The sequence below is a fragment of the Serinus canaria genome, chromosome 4 (genome assembly GCF_022539315.1).
Source record: "Serinus canaria isolate serCan28SL12 chromosome 4, serCan2020, whole genome shotgun sequence".
NCBI lineage: Eukaryota > Metazoa > Chordata > Aves > Passeriformes > Fringillidae > Serinus > Serinus canaria.
The window spans coordinates 12,016,866-12,040,493 of NC_066317.1; the positions used below are offsets into that span (position 1 = coordinate 12,016,866).

The window sequence follows — 23,628 nt, forward strand, 5'->3', positions numbered from 1 at the left end:
CTCCTTTCAGGCTAAACCTGAAATTACCAGTTCATTCCAAAGTCTGAGGTAACTGCACTTCTGTACTGCTGCCAGCTTTTCCTGGAGCCGAGGTGGATGCTGTCAGACTGAGTTCTCTGACTCCTCAGTTTCAGATGACTGTGTGCAGAAGATTCAGCCACGACAAACCTCATGCTGCAGAAAGGCAGAGATGGCAAGCACTGGAGAGAAATTTCCATCTCTCTCAGTGTTCCTCTGATGCCACAGCTGTGTAATAAAGGCCAGCTGTGTTTCCTGGCTTAGTTATTTGAAACAGGTTTGACAAGGGCTTTAACTGTCTTAACTGGTTGTAATTTCACGACCAGCAAGAAGAGGGAGATGTCGACTGAGAGAGGAAAAGCATTTACATTCAGGATAATTCTCCCTTTTTTTATGGCACAGGAAGATGAAGATCTATCTGACAGGAGAACTAATTAAAAAAAAAAAAAACCACCAAGGGAAATATTTAGGTTGAAATAAGTTGTTCATGTCTGTAAGACCCATAATCACAGATTATTTAGAAAATAGAAGTGTGTCACATGGAAGATCCAGGGGAGCAACTCCAGGAGTCTTTGTTGGCATTGCTGCTATTTACATTATCAGATTATACTCTCTCCTCCTGCTATGTACCTTTTGTGTAAAAAGACACAGCTGAACACAAAGTGACACTTCCCTGAATGTTCAAGAGACAGCAAGTTGATGTTTATAAAAATGCATTTACCGTTAATATGAGAAAGCTATTCACCTTTTAAAAACTTTGTTAAATTATGATGTTCTGTTTTGGAAGAACATTTGTATAAAGTGTGCAGAAAACCTGACACTGTAGCAAGGAATACTGAAAATTTTTATTCAGGAAATAAAAGTTTGAATGCTTGTAGAGTTTATCAGCATCCCAGAGAAAATTTGCAAACTGAAAATAAGTAACTACAAATCCGTAACAGGGATCATTTGAGTACGTTTGACTTATCTTGGACCGATGCTGGCATGTGTCCAGAAGCAATGTCCATCATGTTACCTGCAGTGCCTGTCTGCAGCCCTACAGAGCAGGGTATTGCATCCTCATAACTTGACTCTGTGCCCACTGGGACAGTGGAAAAGTAATCAGAAGGCAGATGGCTATTTCATAATACTGGGGAGTGAGGGAGTAATTGCAGTGTTGTGTTCTTGAAGAAGCAGGGTGACTAAGATTTTGGCAAGGCAGCTTTCTTGAGAATGAACCAGACATGACCCAAAACCTTATGGAGGCAAAGATTATTTCTCTTGAAATATGAAGGAAATACATGAAAGTGGAGAAGCAGAGTTTACTTATTTTAGTAGGCTGGGCTGCCCTTGAATTTCCACATGTAATAAAACTGATGTTTTGAGCTCTTAATCTATAACTATTTCATCTCTGAAGACAAGAGATAGACATACATAATTTAAATTTTTTTCTGATGTTGCTATACTAATTGTTTTCTTTCTTCCTTCTCAGTGGATATATCCATTATCATTATTGTTTGACAGCTTCCAGTGTCCACCTGACATAAATTCTTTCTGTCTTTTATGGTACTTTTTAAAAATTCTTGCTCTGTACTGGAAAAACAGAGATCTGGAAACCTTTTTATTGATTTATTCTCTGTTTTAGTGGGTGCTACTCTACAAGTACATTTCTCCATGCCTCTGTGTCCTGGTTTAGGCCAAATTTGGGAGAAAACCTCCAAAGGGGGCCCCTCCAAAAAGCAAACCCACATGGCCCCTCCCCCCAACCAGTTAGGGAAAGATTCCTCGGAGACAAGTGGAAAGAACCTGTTTATTAAACAGGCACAGCACCCCCCAACACACAAAATGAACAATACCGGATGACACCACTCTGAAAAAGGTGACAAATTCAGAAAGTCTCTCTTGTGGGTGTGTCGTAGGGTGATGTTATGATGCTTGTATCCCCATTTGTGTGTGCTGTTTATGCTGGATATTATGTTCTGTGCCTTCAAGACTGGCTCTGAAGAGTGAATGTTTTGTTTTGTCTTCTTATCAGCCGCTCCCCCACAGCCGGCAGGACATACAGACAGTACAGTGCATAGTGCTGGTTTTGCTTTTTGCTTTGCTTTTGATTTGCTCTTGCTTCTGCTTTGCCCCTGCTTTGCTCTTGCTTTTTGCCTCTGCTCATTAGTTTAGCTAAGCAGTTCAAATTTCTTCCTGGACTGTTTCTCCTTTCCTTTTTGGACCTACTCAAACCTGCTCCAGACTGGGACCTGGGAAACACCGAGAGTTTGCACCTTGTGGCCTGCAGCAGTTAGCGCAGCGCTGGACGGACTATTATCAAAAAGTTTCATTCAAACTAATTGAATTAAATGAGTTTAATAACTCTTTAGAAAGTATCAACCTTCAGCTTATGATTTATTTTAATTGAAGTCGTTCAGACAGACGATATAAAGAAAAATCTTCAATTAGATTGAGTAATCTAAAATCCAAATAAAAGTAAGTCTTTTATAGTTTCCAAGAGTCCAGATTAAATCACTTGCTGTCAAAGTGTAAGGAAACGGAAGAGGAATTTTCATACATGAAAACACATTTTCAGTCAAGGTAGTGATATAATCAGAATCATTGAGTGCTTTACATCACACTTTTTAAATGCTAAATGCAAATGACAAAAAATCTCAGGAAAATAATGCTATCAGGTTGTTCTGTCACTTTTAAGCCTGGGCAATGTATGAGTCTTAACACCGTAAGCTACTTAATCCTGTTACCTTCTCTTGCTAAGATCCTGCTGAAAGGAGCAAATGTCAGGGATAATACAGCTCCTGAGCCAGTAGCAGGGATCATTTCAAGACCAATTTGGAACAGATTAATGAAAAAAGCCGTGGACCCCTAAAAGAATGCTGGACAAATGCACACCTGATGAGGGTGGGGAGATAAAAAAGATTGTCAGGACCATTAACCTTGGGCTATGAAGGAAGTTCTTGGAGTCTAATTCTTGTCAGAGGGTCAAGCTTTTACAAAGCAATTAAGGATTCCATAGTATCAACCTACAGGCACACACATGTACTCAGTCTTTCAGCCTCAGGGATTCTGGACTCATTTCTGTTCTCTTAATTGTCTTTCCCCCCTGCTTGCACTGCTTGTAAAATACATGTTCGAGTAATTGTAGGAATGATGTGCCTCCTGGCTTGTGCAAGAAATTGTTATTGTAGTTGTACTAATCTGTAATTGCACTTGTACTAATCTGCCCCAAACTAAAGGGGAGAACCAGATATATTATAGAATAATAGAATTTTGGGATTAGAAGGGACTTTAAAGATTGCCTATTGCTAACCCTGTGCCATGGGCAGGGGCACCTTTCACTAGAACATGTAATGTGCAGTGCTGGACAAAAAGAGAAAAATAAAATCTTAATTTAAAGCCTATAGTGTGACAGAGAAGTTTGACATTACTACTACTGTAATTTCTGCCCATGCAACTGAGGTATAGAATTTTACAAGTTCACAGAATAAAGTGTTGGAAAGTTCTGGAAAAACTTTATGTTTTTACGTAAATACGTTCTTATAGATGACCAGCTGCTGAAATAAGTAACAGAAAGCAAGAAAAGTTTGGGAGTTTTGTGCTAAAAATTATCTGTGCAATAAAGTGTTAAAGCCTCTTCAAAATGTGAGTAATTCAACTTAGTTTGATTATTTCCTTTCTAAGAAACCACTGCTATATACTGAAATTATTTTCTTTTATGATGAACACTGTCTGTGTGAACATTTTTATAACTTGTTGAAATTACAAGGATCAGCTGCAGTTCAATTGACTGTAGATTTCTACATTTTAAAATATGGGATGATTTTCTTTTTTCCAAAGGCAAAAATTATGCTTTCATTTCTTTGTAGTAGCAGGACCTGGTACTCCAGGACAGGAGTTGCTGTCAATTTTTTTGGAATGACAACATAACTGTTATTGCCTCACTGTTTCCTTCTGCTTAAAAAGGGCTAAGCTAAAGGTACAGAACACTCTGCCAATTTTTTGTGCTCTGAACCTTTTATTTTCCCCAGTAGCATGACATCTTACTAACAAAGCAATAAAATAATTAGTGAATCCTATTTTCTTATGTATGAAGATGTTAAATTTACAACGTATGTAAGCTGCCCCTTCTCGAGGAGTGGTGTAAGGTAGAGAGGCCTTGAGAATGGGGAGAATCTGGAGGGGAAAAATGTGAGGAGTAGCTGAGGTGACTTGGTCTGTTCAGATTGGAAAAGAAGAGGCTGAGGGGAGGCCCCAACTCAGTCCACAACTTCTGCATGAGAGGAAGAGGAGGGGCAGGCACCGATCTCTTCTCTGTGGAGACAATGACAGAACCTGGAGGGAATGGCCTGAAGCTGTGTCAGGGAAGTTTTAGATGGAATAGTAGGAAAAGGTTCTTCATCCACAAGGTGTTTGGGCACTGGAACAGGCTCCCCAGGAAAGTGGTCACAGCACTAAGCCTGTGGGAAGTGGTCACTAAGCACTAAGCATTGGACAATGCTCTCAAGCACAGGGTGTGACTTTTGGGGACGTACTGTGCAGGACCAGGAGTTGAGCTCAATGATCCTTGTGGTCCCTTCCCATTCAGAGTATTCCATGTTTCTAAATTTCTTACAGAAATCATACATAATGTAAGACTTTTCTTGTGGCCTACGCAAGCTGGGGCAAACACTGCAGGAGCAACAAGATGAACAGTAACAACCCAAGAAAGAGCTGTAAAGTTGTCTTCTATGCATTTTTATGCATTTACTATGCATAACTTTGCAGATAGAAAAGAGATGAGCTAGATTGCTGCACATGGCCAGGGAAAAGCTGGCCTGCCAGGAAGGGATTGGTCCAATCTATGGACTTTTACAAAGGTGCTACCACTCTGTTTAGTCATGCACTTGAAACTGGTCCCCATAAAAATTACTAAGAACTACTCTTGATAGCAGCAGTAATGGGACAGTAAAGATGACTTGCAGTTATGCAGAGGAAATACAAATTTCAGGAAAGGATTGTGGGAACTGGCCCTGTAAGAACAACACCCTTATTTAAAAACACAGTGCTTCTACCACTTGACTGAAGCAAGAAAGGCTTGATGGCATCAATAAGTACATTCTAGAGCAGTAATGATTCCCAAATAAAAAACAGCACTGGGATTAAAGAATTTTGTGCCCGTCCCACATATCCTGTGACCACATAAGCAGATGAGATTGTGTTGGTGTCCTGATAAACATCATTTTAGACTGAATTTCCTCCTGGTGAAGGTAGAAAGGTAGGTGCTAATTAAAGTATGGAACCACTACTTATTTCAGGTTAAGCCACTAAATATTAGATACAGTGTTTGACAAGATCATAGCTGGAACATTCAGAAAGACTGAATAGTCTCTTGAAGAAATGAACAGCTGTACACTTTTTTTTCCCTCTGTGGTAAAGAGGAGTGTGCCATGCCAGACATTTTGGCAGAGTAAATTAACAGCAAGTATTTAATATACAAGGATGGCATTCATGACTTGGGTAATAATAAAAGTACAAAGAAATTTCTCCTTAAAAATAATCAAGTCAGTTGCACAATCAGTTCAGCAAACTACTAAACAGTGGGAATTGCATCTTTCCCTCTGGTTTTAGGAGAACTTCTTCACGAAGTGCAGTTTGAGGTAGGCGATGGTAAGGAAGATTAGTGTCATGCAGGCCAGAGCCAGGTGGTTCTGCCACAGGCCCCAGGTGCTCATATCGATGCCTTGACTCTTCAGATACTCCTCTCCAGTACATGGCCTACAGATAAATACACACACATTGATAAGCTTAGTCACTTAATAAACGACTCAGCAGGATCTAGGAATATCTGTAGAAGTTGTAATGTGGTTAATGTGTGTAGTAGGCCAGGTAAACATCAGCTATATGTCAGTGGTTAATTTTCCATTGTAAATTTGCTTTTCTTGTAGATCCAGTTTCATGTAGGAAGCTGAAATGGATTTTGTGAGTCTGTACAATTGTATGTGTGTGCATAGCTCTCACAAAATACAGTTTGAAGAAAAGTAAGAAGTATAATGCCAGATATTTCTAGTGTTATAAATACTAAATATGCCAACAAGCACAATGTTCCATGCAGTCAGAATGCAAAAACCCAGTCAAAGTTCCTTTTCCATGTAAAAACTCACAGATTCTCTGATCATCAGTGAGTATCTCTGATACTCAGACTGAGGTTCTAGGACTTCTAAAGCTGCTAATGGTCAGATTCATCTCAGTGTACCAAAATACTTACATCTGGCCTGTCTGTCGATAGCTACTGTCACTGCTTAAAACTGTGTTGTTACTGCTGCCACAGAAGTTCAGATCAGTCAACTCATTGATCTGTAAAGCCTTTGAAAATAAAAGAAACAATGACAACAGAAATTAGTTGGTAAAGGAGTGATATATTAACAAGATGAGAAAAAAGAAGTAAAGAAGCAATTAAAATTCCTTCTAAAAATGTGCTGGAGTCACTATTATATTTGTCAAATCCCCATTTTTTAGCAAAGTAACAGAGTTCTTCTTTTCTTTTAGGAGAGGAATGTATATAGCCTGTACACACCTGGTAAAGCATGCACCTCAACAGGCTTTTTCACTTTCCCCAGGCCAGACTATTTCCACACAGGCACAGTAAAGCCCAAATTTCTCTGCAAAACATCACTCTGACTTAAGTTTTTGCAAATTAGGAGAAAAGCTTTAGCCTGACAAGATTTGTTTGATTGATGGAAAAGACAAATAGGAGATTTTTACTTTTTTGGGTGGGGATAACATTGTTCTTTACTTTGAAACATTTCTGTCTGGCTGAAGTCCAGTGAATGTAGTAGTTGTAGGTATTTCCAAATTACTGAAATGAGCTCTTCTAAACAGCAGTCGGTCCTAGCTGATGAGAAGCCCTTCTTGTTTCAAGATACTGCACAATACTTCAAGGTTGCTGTACTTAATTAGCTTTCCTTTTGCCCGTTAGGCCATCAAGTGTGAAGATTTCATTATCATGATTCAAGACATTCCTTTCTAGCAAACCATTTTCAGATTTGTACACAGGAAATCAGAGCACTTACTGTCATTCCATATCGAGGGATGCTAAAATATTTGAGCCAAGAGAGCCAGGACATGACGCTTGTGAGATTAACCAGCAACCCAGAGAAAATCTAGAGGCAATGTTTACAAAAAAAAGAGCCATAACAAAAAAAAACACCCAAAAAACAGATAACAAGTTACATGCTTTTATCATGTGTCCTTCTCTAGCTCTTGACTTTGCTTCTTCAGAGAAAAAGGAGTGGGAAAGCATTCCTAGAGGAAGAAACTCTTCCAGCAGATGAACAAAAGGGAAGGGTTTATATGTTATCAAGCTTTGGGCCATAACCTCAGGTCCTTCCCCCAAAACAAGTAACAAGGAATGCTTTCTGCAGTGCAGTAAACCCACATGCTTCCTGTCTAGGGGTCCCACATGGGTTCATATGAACTCTCTGCTGCTCCTCAGCATGGAACTACTCTGGGTTTTGCCTGTGTGCCCTGAGTCTGAGGCAATGTGGACTTTGGTTGTAGGTTCAGCTCTGCCTCATGTAAAGTGCCGGTCTCCTGACTGTGGCTGTGTGTTGCCCAGTTTAACATGCACAAGGTGGGCCCAGCACCTGAGGAGGGCAGCTGGGCTAGTGGTCTCAGAAAACAGGGGGCTGCAGGTCATCCTCTCAGTCAGACACATTTGCCTTTCAGAAAGTTAAGGGGGAGAGAATGAAATGTAGCCCTAAGTGGCTTTCCTACTTTCCAGGCAGTTTTCTGTCTGCTAGAGCCACAGAGAAGTAAGAGGAACCACCCTCCTCCTCACACCCAACCCTCCAGCCCCTCACTTCTTGTTCTTTCAAAGGACAAATCAGAATATTCCACCCCACAGCATCAGGATACTCAAATCAGAACAAATCAGGATATGTTAACCCCAACAGACTTTTTGCAGAATTCAGCTGAACTCCATGCTAGTAGGATTTCTGGATTTCAGCATTTCTGGGATTTCATGATCCAGACTAGAGAACTGAAAAGTACTACTCACAATCATAAAAACAAATGCAACAGTCATGAGTAGGTTTGCTATAGCGACCACGCTCTGTCCTGCTGCAATGGCAAGTGCCATGGAAGTGGCTGTGTAGGACACCATCATAAGAGTGAACATCATTATAAAGAAGGCTTCTACTGTTGGTTTCAAACCTTAAAGATCAGAACAAGAAGGTTTTCAGAATGATCCTGCTGAAAGCTCTGCCATAACCAGAACACTATCATGACTTTCCTAGTGTGTCCTGCTTACAAATTACATCTTGTCTGCCACTGAGACTCAAGACTGCTGTGGTGCTTGTGACAGACCTTATGTGTCTGTCTTGACAGTGGAAGAGAGGATGAATAAGTAGTATACCCAAAACTGCAGTAAGACTGAAGATAGTAGAATGTGTAGAAGTACTGTACTTCACACATCCAAAGTGGCTGCAAGCTGTCCATCAAAGGAGAAACTTCTAGCGCACTTCCATGAGCAGCAGTTGTACGTCATTTCACTACTTTCCAGCAGAGAGCTCTCCTAAAGAACCTAGCAGCCTTGAGGTAGTTGTGGATTCAGTAGCAAGGTCTGTTTCTCTACAATTTCACAGTTTGAGAACCTCTTGCTGATGTGGCCTTGTTTCCTATTCCTCGGGGTAAAAACTCAGACCAAAGCCAACAAACTGGTATTAATTCACACAGTATTAAGATCTTAAAGCAAAACCTTTTCTTTAAGGTGTTCTTGCAAGGGTCAGAAAAGTATCTTGTAAGAGTCATCAGAAGCCAAGAAGGCCAGAGATGAAAAGGAATAAATCAATACAATGTTGTAAAGGTTATGGCTTCCTTCTAAGGACAGTGAAGATGAGACATGTCACAGATTCTCTGATGACTGCTTTAATCTTTGTGTGTTTTCTGTAGAAAACAACATGGTGTGCTAAAAGTAAGCTCAGTAGCCAATGCCATGCCAGTGCAGGGATTTAGCTTATATAAATATCCATGTATGCATACACATCTACAAGATGCATGTGCCATGATTTATTGGGGGGTTGGAATGAGACTGTAGGAGACCATACTTGCCTAGCATGAAGTAAACTATGCAGGTGAAGATGATGCTGGGCATAGTCCTTATGGGTATTAAATCAGCCATTAGCTTTGCTATGAAGTATACAGATATTCTGTAGTACCCACTGATATATTCATGCCTGGAACACAGAGATAGGTACAGCTCACTACAAATTTAACCGCCAAAAACCAGTTTGTTTTTCACCCCTTAACAAATGAATTCTAGCTCAAACTGGAAGAAAATCTTTCATACTTGAGCTATAATGCAGCCGTCCAGTGAGCTTATACAGTACAGAACTGGTGACATTTTCATATGCAAGTGAACGTGGGTATTTGTGCACATAATTTTTAGTAAATTTATGTGTCATGTCATCGAGACAGAGAGTGTAAAGTTTGAATAATTTTCATATTTTATACAGCATAATATGCATAGCTTTAAAGAATCCAGTTAGATTCTTTAAAGTTAGACATTTATTGCCCTCACTAGCAAGTCACACATTATTAATCAATGCCAAAATTGAGTATTCAAGGGGTTTTTACCAACTGTGTCAATAATATTACACTCTGAGCTAGTTGTAGTCATAGGTGCCTTTTGAGGGGTTGGCAGACAACTCACTAATAGACTAAGACAGTACATTTGCAATGAGAATTATCATATAAATAATTTGAAAATTCTGCACTAACTGTACTTAAATGACATTTACAGTGTGTCAGACAAACTCATAGTCTAACAGCAGAGTCTGGTATCTTTTATGTTTGATTTACTTACATAAATATCTTCTTTTCTACAACAAAGAGTTCAAGAGCTGAGACACTGCTGAAACACTGGTTGGTGGTCAGAAAGAACATTGCACCCACTCTGCAAAATAGCAAAACAGTGAGCTGTTATTTAAAATGGAATGTAAATGTAGTGTTTCCACAACAGAGTACATAAATCCACTTGCAGTTTCTGAAGTTTAGCAGTGTTTGACCTTCCATCCCAAAATCCATGGAAAAAAGTCTTGGCTATGAGTCCGAATCTGTAACAAGCCTGACATAGATGTGATACAGTCATTATTTAGTTTTGACATGCAATGATAGCACATTCTCTGATGCAGTCAAAATATAGAAAATCAACTGAGGTATTTTGCGAGGCTGTGGTTTGTTTTTTTCCCTTGGTGTAATTTCCTGACACGTTAAAGATTCTCAGATGGTGAGGCATTTGTATGCTGCAAACAGAGAAGAACCAAATAAACAGTGTAAGAAGTAGTTTTCACCTTTTCCACAAAATTTTAAGGCACTTCCTACTCAGTTTAAAACTGGGCTGTTTTTAAACAAATGCTATGAAGTCTTACGGGACTAAGAACCCAGAGGTTTCATAGTGGCAAACTCATGTGTCAGGTCAGGTCAGGTCATACAGCTGTCAAAATGATACATAGAGCAGCATAATTCGAAAATCTCTTACTGTTGGTAAATTCAAGTGTGTGAGTAGAAGCAGTTGCAAGATTACAACTTTAGTTACCTAGATTTATGTAGCTGCAAGTCTGTATATTTTAACAGTCTCAGTTCTGCAGGGACCTTGCTAGAGGAACAAAATCACATCCTCGCTTCCAAGTTACACAGGCTTGGCCTTACTGATGTGAAGGAAGCATTTGCTTTAAAGAGGTATTAAGCTCCTTTAAAGGGAGCTTTATCAAATTTTTGAATATCCATTACCTAGAGTGACTGACCTGTTCTGTAGTCCAGCAGAGTTCTCCTCAAGTCCAAAGTAGATGGCGCCTACAATCAGTCCCAGAAAAGCTGTAATACAAAGCTAAATGGGAAAAAGAGAAAAGAGGAGGGAAAGTATCATTCTCATTGCTTCAAAGGTTTTCCTGACTGCCAGGATGAGGATGACAGTTTATTCTCATGCTCCACAGTGTGTAATTACTGGACTCTATACATCTATACATTAGTGGGCTATTATACATCTTATTCATGGGATTGTTTTCAGTGAGATGCTACAGCAGAGCTATAGATATTTGCAGGATGTAACTATTTAAATAGCAGAGATAAGAGCTGCTGCAAGGATGTCACTTAAAAGACTGAAATGTGTACATCACACTTTTTAAATGCTAAATGCAAATGACAAAAAATCTCAGGAAAACAATGCTATCAGGTAGTTCTGCCACTTTTAAGCCTGGGCAATGTATGAGTCTTAACACTGTAAGCTACTTAATCCTGTTACCTTCTCTTGCTAAGATCCTGCTGAAAGGAGCAAATGTCAGGGATAATACAGCTCCTGAGCCAGTAGCAGGGATCATTTCAAGACCAATTTGGAACAGATTAATGAAAAAAAGCCGTGGACCCCTAAAAGAATGCTGGACAAATGCACACCTGATGAGGGTGGAGAGATAAAAAAGATTGTGAGAAACAAGTCAGGAGCATTAACCTTGGGCTATGAAGGAAGTTCTTGAGAGTCTAATTCTTGTCACAGGGTCAAGCTTTTACAAAGCAATTAAGGATTCCATAGTATCAACCTACAGGCACACACACATGCTCAGAGTCTTCTAACCTCAGGGATTCTGGACTTGTTTTACCTCACCAGCCATTTATTCATTCATTATATAAAACATGATGAAGATAATTTATATCCCTGGCTACAGGCCAGCTTTTCTATTGGCCTCTTCCGAAATGTTTAGAATTGCAGTGGGAGTTTTAGTGGTGCTGTGGCTGCAGAGTTTGGCCCATGAGTTAGGGGATTCCCGAGGATTAGGCACTCTGCCTAATCCTCAGCAGAGTGGACATTCTTCATTTTTGAAATCAGTGTGCAGTTCTGAAGGAGTTCTTTGGAGAACTTTTAGTTCTGATCCTTCAGAAAAAGCAGCACTGGCAGAGCCAGTGATTATCTTTCATGGTGGGTGCAGAACCTCATTGGGGACTTCATGACACCTTATCCAGAAGACATCATCATCAATGTGAACAGTCAAATAACCAAACAGCACACACATTACAAGACTGCAAAAATATTTTTGCACTTGAGCCAGCTGCCAGCACTTCATTTTGTGCTGAAGTTTAATGAAGTATGCAAATGCAGTCTGTTAACTTTTCCTGACGGGAGGATTTGAGGCCAAACCCCACATTGCCAAGCCTGGACAATTAGAGTCAAATCTGAAGAATGTTCTCGAGCAAACGTGTGAAACTTCTTGGGACATAATGTGCTCCTGGCTGGGAGCAGCAGAATACCTTTCTGGGACAGGTCTTGCCTCCCAAAGTCCTTCAGTAGTCCAAAATTAATTACTGAACAATCCCACATTTGGGATCTTTCAGAACACCTTTTATCCCCAGATTCCTAGACCTTGAGCACTCTTTCTTCAGCTGCTTACTGCAGTCAAGATATCAAGAGGCAAAACCATCCCAGTGACTTATCTAATAATCTGGGAGCCAAATAAATTCAATGTATATCACAAAGCTATACATACAAATAGCCTTACCTGAGCTATGGAAGCCTGAGGGTTTCCTATCAGGTTTTTAAATGTGCGCTTGGACACCCATTTCAGTTGGTGGAGGAAGGAATTGGCATATGTGATTTGCTGGAAAAATTGTTTGGTTTTCTTTTTATTTCCTGAAGAAATGCTCTCTAAATGTGCTTTTGTTTCTCGGTAGTAGGCAGAGTTGGAGTATTTTTCTGCTAATTGCTCAGCCAAGGTTTTATCATATTCAGAGCATTCTTCAGTGCTCTCTGGAAAGATTAAAAAACCAGAAGAATTAAGATGCACACGTAGTTACAGTGATTCACTGCACTCAGTCCCATAACAGACAGTTCAAAAGAGTTGGTATAAATAAGACAAAAAATCTGTGTTTGTCTGTGCAACCTGTCCCACAAGCAGTAGTAGCAGCCTCTCAGCTCTCTGACCAGGCAAACTCTTGTCTGCCCACAGAGTTGAAACATGGCTTTTAATCAAAAAGTGATTTTTACATCCCCTTTGTCCCCAAAGGTTTTTGTATGTGATCTGTTTCACAGATAATGACATAATCCTGGAATTTCCAGACTTTTAGAACCAGGTAATCCTGCATGTGTCTACTTTGATCATATATAAATTTCAGCTGGACCTCCTTTTTTTCTTAACTGTGGTACAGTGTAAGCTTTTGCAATGACAGGTATAATGTGTCATATCTGCAAGCTATAATATTTGCTAGACCCTGATCAGAGCATTTTTGTAAACTGATGGCTACTCCTTTGGTATAGTGAAACTGTGTTTGGGCACTCAGCATATTCCTTACTTCATTTGCCTTTTCACTCCTGTGAAAAGAGAGTAAGCTATTACTGAGTGGCAGCAGAAAAGTATGCAAAAGCATGCTCAAAAAAAATAGGCAAGAGCTGATTCATTAGTTTGGGGATAATTTCTGCCTTAGCACAACTTCAGGGAAACATCAGATGAGCAGTGGTATCCTATGTCTACCCCTTCTCACGCTGCTCAGAGGAAGGAAAACAGTAATTTCCCAGCAGAAAAGTTGTTACATTAGGTAAAATAGTCAAGTCATATTATGTCCTTAACAGGAACAATTATCCTGTTTTATCATCTCTGCTTCTGCAGGATTTCAGCTGGTTTGCCTTGAAGATGAAAGAAGCTCTTTCTGAGTGCTGAGAGTTACTGAAACAGTTTTTTAAATTCCCATTCCCACACATGTTAGGATAACTTGACTCAGCTCTGGGTTTCATACCTGTGTTACTTTCATCAGCCTTGTTCATTGCCATGGCAGTGGAGTCTCCATTGATGACATCCAGAAAAAAATCAGCAGGGTTGTTGTAGGGCTCGCACTGGTAGCCTGTGGTGACAGTGACACTGTGGTGACAGTGTTTTGAGGCCTGGGTGGGGTTGTGTGACTGGCCAAGGACTGTGCTTGGCTATCAAGAGCACAGCCACACATCCTGCCCATGGAGCAGCCTGCACCAAAGGCATGGCAGCCTTTGGAAAGTCCACACCTTCTTGAGGGATGAGTGGCACTGCTAGGCAACACCATGAGCTAAAGCGAGGTGACAGCTAGCAGCGTGCCCTTCCCAGCCCTACCCCAGGCTTTCTCTAATTAAGATGGACCAGGAACAGCTCATGCAAATCCACATGTGGGCCAAGAGGAGAAACATACAGAGAAATGCTCAGCCTGTTAAAATACTGGGCTTGCTTGGACATGCCATGTCCAATTCTGGCCCAGAGCTATGGGCATTTCACTTGAGTTGCTGCAAACCAAAGGTTGGCTCTGCTGGAAATAGCACTCACCAATGGACTGAAAATACTCGATGGCATGCTGGGCCGGCCCATGGTACAGCACTCTCCCTGCAGCCAGCAGTGTCAGGTTGTCAAACAGTCGGAATATGGAGTACCGAGGCTGGTGGATGGAGAAGATGATTGTCCTTCCTTGTTTTGACATCCTGAATGTGAACAATGACAGAGATGTCAGCTTTGCAAGTTGATTCAGTGTTTAGATAAGACCATTTGAAAGTTCAGTTAAGTCTTGATGAAGTCTGATTAATTTCGTATGCCAGAGAAGGAAGAAGAAAGGAAAAAAAAAGAAAAAATATTTAGGTCATATTTACAGTGTCTGTATGAGAAAAGAATTCTCACTTTGGAGAGAGAGCATTCATTCAGTTTTTACCCTACCCCATTCACATCCTTGGCTCACTGGTAAATAATTACATGTCTAAATTCTCTTTTTGCTCATTTGAACTGTAATTCGAGTCAAATATAACTGAAGTCTAGCAGAGTGGAGGGCTGAGAACAGGAAGCTGTTTCTAAGGCCACCACCTTTTCAGTAGCAGTAGAACAGCATTAGCAGTGCTGGCATCAAGTCCTGTGGTTGGCTCATCCAAAAACAAGATGGCAGGATCTGTGATGAGCTCCATCCCAATATTAGTCCTTTTCCGCTCTCCTCCAGACACCCCACGAGAGAACTGGGTACCAACCTAATAAAAAAAAAAAAGAAACTTGTCTAGTTTGGCCCAAGGAGAAATCCTTGAAAAAACAGTATTGTACCCACATGGCAGTATCTGAGGAGAGTTGTAAGGAATTCTGGCCCTACACTCAGAAGCAAATGTAAATGTTATCTCACACACAGTCTTGTTCTTAATGTTAGTATTACTTGAGGTCTTGTCTTTTTCTCCAACCACTACCTTTCCCTTTCCCTTTCTTTTTACCATACAGCAGCATCAGAACAGTCTATACAGGTCTCCATACAGAAATGTCACTAATTATTGTATTACCAAAACATCCTATTGAAATTTACTTTTTTTTTAATCTGCCATGATGACTCATTTGGTTAATTAATAAACCACTTGCTACATTTTAAGTAACATGTTTACAGGCCTTACCTTGGAATCTGCAACTTTGCTCAAACCCAGTTCCTTGATAATCTGATTCACTCGCTCATTTTTCTCCTGTTCCTTCACTGACTTTGGCAAGCGGAGTGCTGCTGAGAACTTCAGATTTTCTCTTACAGTCAGGGTCCCCATGACCACATCATCCTTCATTAAAAAAAAGGGTAGATACTTGGTGGTTGCTCAGCAGTTTCTATTTATTCCTCTGAGAACTGTATCTAACTATGTTTTATGCTGTCCTTGCATGCAGAGGTACAGTAGCAGCAGCCAGAACATGCAGTAAGATGCATCTTCAATGTCTGTGTCATAGAAGAGTTTGGATTTCATGCACATAATTATATTTGCCTTAATTAATAAAGCAATGCCACATAGAAACAGCGTCCATCATGCATGATATCAGAATGTATACACAGCAAAGTATTAAAAACAGTCCCTTATGTATTCTTACCCTATTCAGTTTTTTGGAGGGAGAGGCTCATGGTCTGAAGGGACTTAGTAAGCCGCTACAGCTCAGGTCATTATCACAGTGTGTTTGCTCATGCAGCCTCAGCCCACCACAGGGAGAAAAGAGGTTGGGTCCATGTGGGTTAGGGTAGTGGTATTCCAAAACTTGTTTTGTCAAAGGAGGATGGAGGGGAGGTTTTTAGATACCATCTGCTTGTCTCTTGCAAAGGGAATCTGTCAGTTGTGGGAAGTTGAGATTTACACGTGGTTTGAGAGACCACTTTTCTGTAACATGTTGACAGTAATTTTAAGGAGTTTTCCTTGATTCTTGGATGAATGCAAGGTACTTGCAACACAGCAGCACCTTCTTACAATAGAATCCACTGTGATAAAAAATTACTTACCTGTACTACATACCCAGAGGTACATTTGAAATTGGCAGGCTGAGGAGCACCATTGATCAAAATGTCACCAGAGAGCCCACGGGGATCCTTCCTTGCAGCCAAAATGTCCAGTAGCCTAAAGGAAAAGTTGGTACCTTTGTCAGATGAACATGCAGGAGGTAAAGATCTCTGAACCTCAAACCCAGCTCATTGAACACACAGCTACATAAAAGCAGATGAAATTCAATTTCTGCAATCTAGAAAATCCCCAGCAACTTTCAAGGACTGAGTTTCTTTTGTCCTGGTTTCCTAAGGAAATTAGATCCATGCAGGTCCATGTCCATTTTTTCAATAATTTGAGTTTATCCTCAAATTGGTTACACATTAGCAGAATAGGGGAATGGGGTATAAGGAGTGACTGTCAGTAAAGTGTGGACTAAAACTGTATTTCACCTTTCTCATATAATCTGATTGTCTGCTGGAATTCAAGTATTTCTCAGAAAACAGTGAGACTTACGAAGTCCTAAATAGAAACTCAATCCTTCTCTGAAAGAGAAGTCCACTACTGCTAAATGTGTACAATTTCATTTTCCCCTTGGTGTAATTTCTGTGGAGGGTGAAGAGGGCACTTACGAAGATTTACCACTGCCAGTGGGTCCCAAAATTGCATTCAGTCCTGGTTTCATGATGCCGCTGTAAAACAAAATGGATAAGTTTTACCAAATAGTTAGGGTGGGGTTATTTCTCTGCCTGTTTCAACTGGTAGGCCAGTGTAATTTATCTGTACAACAATTTTCTGCATGCCATTTATTTTGGAATTAATGAAGCTGCCTAATCACAAGCAATATATAAGATCAGACTTCACCTTAACTTTTTTATTCCTAATTCAGGAAAAACTAATAATCATATAATAAGACAGAACAGAAACATGACTAAAATGTAACAAAATCTGTACATGTATTTTTACCACATGGATCTTTACAAAAGAAGCATGTGCTTGCTTTAACCGCAATCACTTGTTTTTTAAAATTTTAAAGATTTAATAGTAATAAAATAGTTATAAAAATAAAAATACAATTAGAGTAATAATAATTTAGACAATTTGAATTAAGACAATACGAGACAATAAAAACAAAGAGTTACGGACATCTGGGTACCTTTTTCTGGGCAGCACAAGCCCGAAAAAGGACATCCGTTAACAAAGGATTAACCCTTAAAAACAACAGCCTGTTGCATATTCATACACTTCATGCATGATGCATAAATTCCATTCAAACACAGGATTCGGCCTGGTCATCTCAACTTCTTCCTCCTAATCCTAACAGCGCCTTCGAGGCAGGAAGAAGTTCGTTTCTTCTGATAAGAGGGCAATAAATTCTTTTTCTCTGAAAGATTTAGGTGTCCTGTGGCTGCTATCTTGCTGCAAGTCCTTTCTTTAAAAAAGGTATCCTACATAGCATAGTTTCTATTTTAACAATTTTTATAACCTAAAACTGTATTTAACACACTACTGAAGAGAATTAATACAGCATTACTTTCTAACACAACACATATAATATTCATTTTAATATTTACGAAAAGCCAATCATAAAATACACATTTTTCACATCTCTCAATAGAGAGAATAATAGTTCCTGTAGGCAGAATAAACTAGGGATTTGTCTGCACTTAAAATGCAATTGATAGTTTCTCTGACATTAAAGTATCTGACATTAAAGCCCCATTAAACTCAGAAGCCAGATGGAAAATGTCACAAATGACCCATGGGAGTCAACTGAGGTACCACAATACATGGCTTTTGAGGAAAGCAATAAAGCTTTTAAGAGCTCATGTATAGTGGAAATTCCCTGGGCAAAGAGTAGGATAGACAGAGCTACACAAAAGGGTGAATATTTATTATAGAAATTGGAGTTAGGGAGCTGAAAGTCCTGGGTGACTTGGAATGGCATATTGTATGTCAATGCCTTGCCACTGAGTTTAACTACTGAACTGTGAATGGGCAAGTTTAATTCACTGATTATTGAACAAAGACCATAGTGACATGACTGCTTTACTGCAGTAGTGTTCACTGTCAGGGAAAAAACCACAATACAACTCAGCAAAAAATGCCCAAAACTCCAGAAACCTTTACATCTCTTCAAAGTTAACCTAACCCTCACTAATATTAATGTGCTAAATGTTTTAAGTTTAACCCCCAAAAAATTAACCTTTCCCAAGGCCACCTAAGGGAAGGAGACAACCATGAAGGACAGGCTGATGGTATCTCAGCTAAACACTCTGGCACAGTGGAGAATTGCCAGGGAGTGTAGAGCAAGCAGAGCTGGCTGGTGTGCCCAGTGCTGATAGCAGCCAGGGGGATTGTATTCCCAGGGCCAAAGAAAGAGTGCTCTCTGATATACAGGCTCAGCCCAGGAACTGAGGACCTGGGCTTAAGCACAGATGACAGCAAACACGAAGCAACCACACATACAAATAATTTTTCTAAATCTTGGTCTGCATATTGTGCTGAATGGCTCAGTGACACGAGTGAAGTCAACTTTCCAGACAGAAATAAAACTTACACATACTCTAATGAGATGTTTAAATACGTACTTGACATCTCTCAAAACTTCTTTTTTGGTGGCTTTTTGGAAACACAGGAACCCAGTCTTTGTCTTCACATGGTAGTAGATTTTGTGGAAGGTAAGCACGCTTCCTACCCTGTCAGCCAAATCTGGCAAGGACTGCATTCTGCTGGGAATGCCATTTGTACTGGATTCTGACATCTGAATACACAGGTGTGGCTGGTCTTCTGCCATCTTTCCTCTGGACATGAAACACAGGAAAGAGAAGATTTGATAGGTATGAAGAGAAAAGGTGTGTGTTTTGGACTCAGTGTTTGGCACAGGGCCAATGTTGGCCCTGCAAGGGGCCCATCTAGGAGTATCTCTTTTGGATAGGAAGGTTTTGGTCCTCCAGGGCTCAGACCTGGAGATGACACAAAGTTGATGAGGGTCTGCCAGAGGCAGGGCGATAGAAGAGTTTCCCTCCACCCTGATGGTCTGTGGGGGTGGGCTGACCTTGGGAGACCACAGCTGCCTACCCAGCTACCCTCTGAGGTGAATATCTATTCTGGCACCTGGACTTCCTTCCCTAAGGTCTGTTTCTCCCACATTTTCTCACTCCTCTCTCACAGTTGCTGAATAACATCTTTTGCCCTTTCTTACACGTTTCCAGAGAAGCTTTATCAGCATCACTGACACACTCAACTTTGCCTCAGCAGCTGGAAGTGGCTGTGTCTGCCACAGCACAACCCCAGAATCCTTTCCCACAGAATCCTCCCCCTCCAACTACCCCTCAGCAGCAGCACCTGGCCACAGGCAGCAACTGTTCTATTAATCTAAATAATTTTGCAAAGGATAGAACAACATGGAAACTGACACTGCTGCCTAGTAATTCTCTTCCTTGGGTTTGATTTCCATGTGGAAACTAGAAGGTAGTTGTGGAATAATTAAAGTTATCTCACCTCTCTCATTAGCCAAGCTTCTGCCTGTGAGCCACCCACCTGCACAGTGGAGCATCCCTGGCTGTCCCTTTGTCCCCTACTTAAGGGTCATCTGGGGGAGGCTTAGGGTCTGGCCTCTCTATATAACATGTTGACTCATCAGAGTCTAGTTACTTTAAATATCACTATGGGAAATGTTAACAATGCAATAGTTCATGGGAATCAAGAGGGTAGATGATCACCTGGGAGCTCTGGGGTGACCAGTCCCCTACCTCAGCATAGGTACACTGCTTTCCAAAAGAAAGGAGGCAAATTCTGACACAATTTCAGACATGCTGAATGAATTTCAGAGCCATTAGTAAAAAGAATATTGGGGGGAAAAAAGCCATTTAATCTAACAGGCTCATATGGTCACATAAAAAAAACAAATGCAAGTCCTTATCTTGTCAGTTTGCTAAGGGTGCTTGACAGACAGCTGAGCACTCCTTGGTGACTACCAGCACAGTGAAACCTCTGGAAGCTCGACATTCAGCAACCGGCCTATCTCCACATAAAGGCTGGTTCATCTGTCTCCCAGTGATACTATCTCAATTCTAGCCCAAGTCTGCCTCTTCTTAAAAAGCTGCAGTCTTCTGTGTTGACAAAAATATAAGGTCTTAATGTTTTAGTAGCCAGTAATCTTGGCCCAGTGCAAAGAAACCATGCTTGAAATGTAATTACAATGGATCTAGCTTTAATTTTAGCTAAAGTGCATTTTGAATAAGTTGAACATCAATCAAATGTGCAACATTTAAAATATAGAGGCCTTTTACGAAAAGGTGCCTACACTCTCACTGGTACCAGAGAAGATTTACCTGCCTGGAGGAGGACAGGTAATTTTATATGGGTATTTTTCCTGCAGTTTCTAAGTTAATCTGTCTGGACATCAATCACTGCCTTTTGAAAGGATGTTTTGATAAATTAGAGATATGCATTCAGAACTTCAGTGGGAACTTGTCACTTAAAGTCTCACCAAGTGCTGAGCAGATATTTGCTGAGCTAGGTACCAAATACACAACCACAGGGGCAACACCACATGTAGGCTTTGGAAAATCCTTTGAGCTGTTGGATAACCAAGCAGCAGAGAGTGCAGAAGTCAGGAGACAGTGTGACTATGACCTTGATACATCACTACATATAAAAGGTATTTGGATCAGTATTTTGCTTGGTCACATTTTTTGGTTACCTTAATATTTCAGTATTACAGATGCAACATTATGACCAAATGAGAAAAAAAATGAGGTAGAGTTTGACCTCAGACATAATGAACAGAATGGTTACATTTTTCTTTTTTTAATTTGATTTTGTTGGTTTTTGCTCTTTTTTTCCAAAGATCATTATAAAAACCTAGCTCAGCACTTGCACTGAAATTTCTGAAATGCTCTTCAGGAATCAAACATTTTTTTAAGGAATAAAAGAAATTAATTTTTCCAGACTGAACTAGACAGGTAAACAATAAGCAGAGAATCAGTAACTGCTTTCACAAGTAAAGGATCATACTGCTTTTACAGTGTCGTTCCTAAGAACAGACAATCTGTTGTAGTCAAATTTAGTCTATCAATGGATGAGATTGTACACTTCCTTACAAAAAATGTGTGTAGAAGCTTTATAATTAAATCAGGTATGGGAAGAATTACATATATCCATAGCAAACAGTCTCTCAATGGCTATTTAATACAGCTGTCAGCAGGAAATTTCCAGTTCAGGAAGGCTTGATAATCCAAATTTCCAGAGAGAAACAACATTCTTTGCTATTGTCCCTTGAGAAAACATTAACTACTGGGAGCTGTTAGCAGAGGTTGGGTTCAGGTCTCACTGGATCTTTGGTTTAAGTTGTCACAGCCCTTCCTGGTTGCAGGGTGCTTGTGCCACTTGCAGGGAGAGGGTGGGGTGCAGCAGGTAAAACACCTGGTACATGGATTTACCTGTGTTCTGTTCCTCCATTCAGAAAAAAAAAAAAAAAGTGTATTGTTGGGGACATGCCATTTATCAAAGTAAAAAACTCCATCTATTTCTAATGTTACATTAATACTGAAAATACCATTTTACACTTTCAGAGCTACTAAAATTTATTGCAGAAAAAAATGCAGAATGTTCATTTACTTAGAGCTGGTGTGGTTATTTCTACTGTATTAAATCTGTGTTGGCTGCTCTCTTCTGAAAGGGACATAACCACTGCAAGATCACCACCACAGCAGCTCCTTGAGCTGGCAGAATGACAGGGCTCTGAACATGCTGGTGGGAAGGGGCTTGGGAAGTCCCAAATTCCTGTTTCTCCCTCAGAGCAGGTCTGGCACCAGCACGAGATTGGGTCAGCTGTGGCTTTGCCTGGGTGATCCATGGAAGCCTCTGAGAGTGGCCATTTGGATCTCAGCTAACAGTGTGCTGGGAGAAGATGAAGTGCAAACAGTAGAAATGATGCACACATGCTAAAATTGGGCATTTGATTTGCTTTGCTTTTTTGGATGCCTCTTTTTTTCTGCGGAACAGAGGGTCCTACTCCTTCACAGCTAATGTAATTGTCAGATGTTTGCGATCACTTCTCAGAAATGGAATTTTTAAAATATTGCAGATTCTATCTGTTAAAAAATAATTCTTTAAGTGTAATGTGGCATACAGGCACAAAACATTTTAAGTCGAAACTTGTACAGGACAAAGAAACAAAGAAACCAAGATGAATGTTAATCGAATCAATTTCTATGCAAATTTTAAATTAAGTTTCTCATATTTCATTGTCATTGTCTTACAAATATTTACTTTAGATCAGAAATGAGTAGGAGATTCTATAACAACATGTAGTCCCTGCTGTATTCAGAAGTATTTGTTAATCTCAATAAAGTGTTTCATATTCTCATCATATCAGCCCTGACTATAGTATAGTTTGCGTCAGCAGAATAAAAAATTTATAAACTCTTGGAAATTTTGGAAATTTTGTTTGTTTTGCCAAATAGTTTTGAAATATTTTTATTGCTGCTGATTTCAGCATAATTTCAGCTCAGGCCGAATAGAAAATAATTTTCTTCAGAGATATGTAGTCTCAGAAAATTTTGCCAGGAGACAAAATACTGGATCTAGAGATTTGACCTATTATTAGTTTCAAAATGAAACTATTTTCTTTAAAATAACCAAGAAATCTCTTTGCCCACTGTTTCGATGCAGATAAAATTAAGATCTCAGTACAGTCATTTTCCTGAGTATTCTTCTGAGACTTGTAAAGTTCAAAGTTTCATTTTTTCCTACACACACAAAAGGGAACTGAACAAAACCATTAAACAACAACAAAATGTGTTACAAAGTTCAGTTGATTCAATCATGCTTGAACCACAATAAAGTCGAGAAGTGGAGTCTTTCAAACAGTTTCAGTAAATGTATTTGTGTCCTTTAAGATACATTGTCTATATAAAAAACTAAGGAACATTTATTCCCTCAGTTTTCCTGCAAAGCTCTTGGCACCAGGGAGATTTGTAATTCAAACAGAAAAAAAAACCACAATAAAGAACAATACTATAGGAAGGGTAGTAAAATTGTGAATAGCAAAATTCAGACATGCATTTTTGAAAATCCAGGAAGTTATTCAATAGATTTTATCTCTGTAGGGAATAAGCATTGAAGTAACTTAAGGAGGAAGAGTTTTAGAGAAAGAAGCAGCTTTCAACATCATTTTCTAAAGGAAGCTGCCCTAAACCCTTTTAAAAAATAGTCTTTTTCTTTTTTCTAGATACTTGAACATGCCAGAGAAACAGCAGTTAAGTGTACTATTATTTCTCTTATTTTTAGTAGGTACAAAATTAAGTCTTGCAGCCTGCAAGCTGAAACAGTACTGTATGTGCATTTGCATTTTGGACTTTATATATATATATATATATATATATATA

At 39.7% G+C, this 23,628-nt stretch overlaps 1 protein-coding gene across 1 annotated transcript; it reads right to left on the reverse strand.

Moving 5' to 3' along the window:
* Positions 1-5,498: 5,498 nt before the first annotated feature.
* ABCG2 (ATP binding cassette subfamily G member 2 (Junior blood group)) lies at positions 5,499-19,028 on the reverse strand. Its single transcript, XM_009101374.4, has 15 exons — positions 18,823-19,028; positions 16,864-16,923; positions 16,252-16,366; positions 15,398-15,550; positions 14,835-14,992; positions 14,310-14,461; positions 13,756-13,860; positions 12,525-12,772; positions 10,782-10,864; positions 9,842-9,931; positions 9,088-9,212; positions 8,036-8,190; positions 7,050-7,139; positions 6,245-6,342; positions 5,499-5,754 (listed from the first exon to the last, which is right to left on the reverse strand). Exons 1-15 carry the CDS (start codon positions 19,026-19,028, stop codon positions 5,604-5,606), a joined length of 1,989 nt encoding a protein of 662 aa, XP_009099622.1. The 3' UTR covers positions 5,499-5,603.
* Between the last annotated feature and the right edge of the window lie 4,600 nt (positions 19,029-23,628).

Coding starts and splice junctions, on each gene's coding strand:
- ABCG2 (XM_009101374.4), bottom strand. CDS start 19,028: ATGGCAGAAGACCAGCCACACCTGTGTATTCAGATGTCAGAATCCAGT. Junction 7,140..8,035: donor TTGCATTTGTTTTTATGATT/GTGAGTAGTACT, acceptor CATTGCCTCTAG/ATTTTCTCTGGGTTGCTGGT. Junction 5,755..6,244: donor TATCGACAGACAGGCCAGAT/GTAAGTATTTTG, acceptor ATTTATCTGTAG/GCCATGTACTGGAGAGGAGT.